The sequence below is a fragment of the Hypomesus nipponensis genome, chromosome 19, assembly GCF_054491055.1.
Source record: "Hypomesus nipponensis isolate SF chromosome 19, ASM5449105v1, whole genome shotgun sequence".
NCBI lineage: Eukaryota > Metazoa > Chordata > Actinopteri > Osmeriformes > Osmeridae > Hypomesus > Hypomesus nipponensis.
Window position 1 is genome coordinate 3,505,001 of NC_140379.1, and position 5,000 is coordinate 3,510,000.

Below are 5,000 nucleotides of genomic sequence, written 5' to 3' on the forward strand. Positions count from 1 at the left end.
ACATCATCACATCTCCAATACGCAACCCCCCCAGCAGGATGAAGCAGCGCGCGCGTGTGTGTGTGTGTCTCCTGCTAGATCACTTCCAGGGTGTTCTTCGGTGAGCCTGGCCCCTGGTTCAGCCACATGCAGATGGACGGAGATAAGACCACCATCTTCCACGACGTGGACGGCTCGGTCAGCGAGTACCCAGGAGCCTTCCTGGTCAAGCAGGACAACTGGCTGCTGCGTCACCCTGACTGCATCGACGTGCCCGACTGGAGGGCTGCCATCTGCAGCGGACACTACGCCCAGGTGGGGCTCTCGCTCTCACACACACACTCTGAGCAGTCTCACACACACACACAGACTCTCTATCACACACATGCACACACTTTAAAAGGCTCTCACACACACACACTATCTCACACACACTGTCTCACACACACATTGTCTCACACACACACACTGTCGCACACACACTGTCTCACACACACATTGTCTCACACACACACACTATCTCACACACACTGTCTCACACACACATTGTCTCACACACACACACTATCTCACACACACTGTCTCACACACACATTGTCTCACACACACACACACTATCTCACACACACTGTCTCACACACACACACTGTCTCACACACACACATTGTCTCACACACACACATTGTCTCACACACACACTGTCTCACACACACACACTGTCGCACGCACACACACACACTCAAGCTGTGTTTTTTGACTTTGCCATTGTGCCGTTTTTTGACGGACGCCAACTGATCCAACTGGGCTGGGGGGGGGGGGGGGGGTCCATTCCAAACGGACGTGGACATTTTGTCCACATAGCGTCTCGCCCACTCCCATTGTGTTCACGTCCCCCAGCAGCAGCCATCCTCTGTGACCTGGTGCTGAGGTGTGATGCCACCAGCAGGCTGCTATAGTCAGACTCCATTAGTCCTGCTCTGTCCTGCCTCTTTCCAGCTGCTTTGGTAAAGGCATGAGCCTGGCCAGTCTAATGAGGCCCACACACACACACACAGAAACACACGCACACACACACAGAAAACCTGCCGTGACTTGCAAAAGTGCCGATTTAAGTGTCACTTGTTCAATTTCTCAGACAATAGATATATTGTTCCATATTGTGCCTCTCACCTCCCTCACCTCAACCTCCTTCACCTCCGTCACCTCAACCTCCTTCACCTCCCTCACCTCAACCTCCTTCACCTCCCTCACCTCAACCTCCTTCACCTCCCTCACCTCAACCTCCTTCACCTCAGTCACCTTCCTCACCCCCCCTCAACACCCTCACTACCCACACCCCCTCACCCCCCCTCACTACCCTCTCCCCCCCTCACATCCCCCTCACCTCCCTCTCCCCACACACCCCCCCCCTCACTTCCATTACCTCTCCCTTTCGGCTGACCAGATCACCAATCACAACGTACACCATGTCTGTGCGTTTGCCCCGCAGATCTACATCCAGACCCGTAACCCGGCCAGTGTGAACATGCAGATGGTGAAGGATGAGTACCCCGACCGGCCTCTGGCCCTGGAGGGAGCTCTGGGGAAGAGGAAGCACTTCCAGCAGTTCCAGCCGGTGGTCACCCTGGCCAAGGGCTACACCGTGCACTGGGACCAGGCGGCTCCGGCAGAGGTCATCGTCTGGCTCATCAACTTCAACAAGTCAGTACACTCACCAGACTGCTCACACACACACACCTGTAGACACACACACGCACTCACATAGACATACATTATACATCTATATCCAAACATAGACACACACACACACCTGTAGACACACACACACTCACATAGACATACATTATACATCTATAACCAAACATACACACACGCACACACACACTTGTAGACATGCACACTTAATCATTTACCTTTTGTCCTATATTCTTGAATATTAAATTCCCCCCGAAATCCTATTTTTTAAAATATTTTTACATTTATTTGTTGACCTACTTGCATTATTCCTGTCTGCCTGCACCTCCTTATCGCTCTTTACGAGTATGCTGCCTCTGAGTATGCTGCCTCTGAGTATGCTGCCTCTGAGTATGCTGCCTCTGAGTATGCTGCCTCTGAGTATGCTGCCTCTGAGTGTGCTGCCTCTGAGTGTGCTGCCTCTGAGTATGCTGCCTCTGAGTATGCTGCCTCTGAGTATGCTGCCTCTGAGTATGCTGCCTCTGAGTATGCTGCCTCTGAGTATGCTGCCTCTGAGTATGCTGCCTCTGAGTATGCTGCCTCTGAGTATGCTGCCTCTGAGTGTGCTGCCTCTGAGTGTGCTGCCTCTGAGTATGCTGCCTCCAAACTGCATAATGGCAGGGAAGACTTGAGGCCACTGTGTCACATGGTCCCAGTCAGGCATCAACAGCCAGGCACCCAAAGATGGTCTTAATAAGGATCCAGTCCTGCTGTCTCACTCTGCCTTCTCCAAGAATCCTGCTGGCTGGCTGGCTGGCTGGCTGTGTGTGTGTGTGTGTGTGTGTGTGTGTGTGTGTGTGTGTGTGTGTGTGTGTGTGTGTGTGTGTGTGTGTGTGTGTGTGTGTGTGTGTGGATGGGAATATGTGTATGTGGGGGAATGTCGGTGTGTGTTTGTAGGGGAATGTGGGTGTGTGTGTGTGTAGGGGAATGTGGGTGTGTGTGTGTTTCACCGCAGCATTGAGGACAGGCTTGACTTTACGACAGCTATATGTCAAAACCCGTGACCCACCCTTCCCAGCAAACATACTTAATAGCATCTCTGACAGTCATTCTAACAGAATAAGCATGGCTATCATTTCAAGCATGTCCTCTATTCCCTATGGCCCGGGCTCACCCTGTGTGGAGGGATGGTCTATGAATAGATGCACCGTATGATCCCTATAGGAAATCCCACATGAGACACACTGCTCTGGCGCCTTCTAGTGGTAGGGAAATAGAAGTGCAGGCAGAGCGCAACTCCGGATATTGGACTGAAACAGTCTGAGCCGCTCTCAGCGTCTCCGGGCTCCATGTCTGGACGTCAGTCACAGTCGACAAAGCATGAAGAACCCTCATCCATTATGAAGGCTGTGGCCCTGCACTGGATCGTTTTCTTTCCTCCACCCGAAGGTGAGTCGCGTGTTAACAAACTGTGTTGTTGTTTCGTTGCAGGAATGACTGGATCAATGTGGGCTTCTGCTACCCCCCAGGATCCACCTTCACGGTCATCTCCGACATCCACAACCGCCTGACCAAACAGACACGCAAGACGGGCGTGTTTGTGAGGACCATGCAGAGAGAGAAGGTCGACCACGCTCACCTCGTCAGAGGGTACTTCTACTGGGAGGAGGATACTGGGTATGGAGAGGGTGTGTGTGTGTTGGGCTGTGTGTGTGTGTGTTGGGCTGTGTGTGTGTGTGTGTTGGGCTGTGTGTGTGTGTGTGTTGGGCTGTGTGTGTGTGTGTGTTGGGCTGTGTGTGTGTGTGTTGGGCTGTGTGTGTGTTGGGCTGTGTGTGTGTGTGTGTGTTGGGGTGTGTGTGTGTGTTGGGCTGTGTGTGTGTGTGTTGGGCTGTGTGTGTGTTGGGCTGTGTGTGTGTGTGTGTGTTGGGGTGTGTGTGTGTGTTGGGCTGTGTGTGTGTGTGTGTGTGTTGGGCTGTGTGTGTGTGTGTGTTGGGCTGTGTGTGTGTGTGTTGGGCTGTGTGTGTGTGTGTGTGTTGGGCTGTGTGTGTGTATTGGGCTGTGTGTGTGTGTATTGGGCTGTGTGTGTGTGTGTTGGGCTGTGTGTGTGTGTGTGTGTGTGTGTTGGGCTGTGTGTGTGTGTGTTGGGCTGTGTGTGTGTGTGTGTGTGTGTGTTGGGCTGTGTGTGTGTGTGTGTGTTGGGCTGTGTGTGTGTGTGTGTTGGGCTGTGTGTGTGTTGGGCTGTGTGTGTGTGTGTGTGTGTGTTGGGCTGTGTGTGTGTGTGCGTGTTGGGCTGTGTGTGTTGGGCTGTGTGTGTGTGTGTGTGTGTGTGTGTTGGGCTGTGTGTGTGTTGGGCTGTGTGTGTGTGTGTGTGTGTGTTGGGCTGTGTGTGTGTGTGTGTGTGTTGGGCTGTGTGTGTGTGTGTGTGTTGGGCTGTGTGTGTGTGTGTGTGTGTGTTGGGCTGTGTGTGTGTTGGGCTGTGTGTGTGTGTGTGTGTTGGGCTGTGTGTGTGTGTGTGTGTGTGTTTGTGAGTGTTTGGTGGTATGGTGGGGTGTGTGTACATGCATGCGTGAGAATGTTGGGAGAGTGTGTCTGTTTATGTGTTTATGTGTGGTTGTTTTGGTGTGTGTGTGTGTGGGTGTGTATGTGCGTGCATGTTGGTGTGAAAATGCGTGTGTGTGTCTGTACGTGTGTGTGTGAGTGTCTTGGTGTATACACGTGTGTGTGTGTGTGTCTGACGTGTGCTGCCCCCCCAGCCTGCTGTTCCTGAGGGTGAAGGCTCACAACCAGAAGGAGCCGTATGCGTTCTGCTCAGACAAGGGCTGTGAGAGGGTGAAGATCACAGCTGTGGTCCCCAGAGGCAGCGGACCCAGCGACTGCCTGGCACGCGCCTACCCTCGCCACGCCCAGATGCCCATCGTGGACGTGCCCATGCCCAGGAAACTGCCCGACAGCAAACTGGTACGGACTTTAAATGAGGCTTTTTTGTTATTGTTTGTTTGTTTCTCCCCTCGTGGAGTAACTGCAAGTGTGTGGATCAGATTGGTCACTGATGATGAGAGTCAAAGCCAAAGTGATTTAGTCATCATTTGACTCTAGGCCATTCAGAACAATAAAATACTTATTGAATGACAACCGACAGCTACATAGCAGGCATTAAACATTAGAAGTGTTTATTTAAAACACCAGCAGCAAAAACAGCAGTGATGGCAATTTTATGTTATATATTTATTTTTTATTGCTAAAATAGCCATAGTGTTGTTAGATATGTAAATGAGATGACGGTGATTTAAATTGAACGTCCTCCCCAGCACACCACCGAGCACTTCCTGGAGGTGAAACTGGAGTCC

At 52.0% G+C, this 5,000-nt stretch overlaps 1 protein-coding gene across 2 annotated transcripts in view; it reads left to right on the forward strand.

Moving 5' to 3' along the window:
- cemip (cell migration inducing hyaluronidase 1) overlaps positions 1-5,000 on the forward strand; it is a 64,365-nt gene that overhangs the window by 55,941 nt on the left and 3,424 nt on the right. For both annotated transcript variants that reach the window (XM_084682561.1, XM_084682560.1), the window contains 5 exons: positions 79-294; positions 1,469-1,680; positions 3,145-3,330; positions 4,407-4,611; positions 4,962-5,000. The exon at positions 4,962-5,000 is cut by the window's right edge and continues 48 nt beyond it. In XM_084682561.1, coding sequence (XP_084538687.1) covers positions 79-294; positions 1,469-1,680; positions 3,145-3,330; positions 4,407-4,611; positions 4,962-5,000 — 858 coding nt within the window. The remainder of the gene's footprint in view (positions 1-78; positions 295-1,468; positions 1,681-3,144; positions 3,331-4,406; positions 4,612-4,961) is intronic.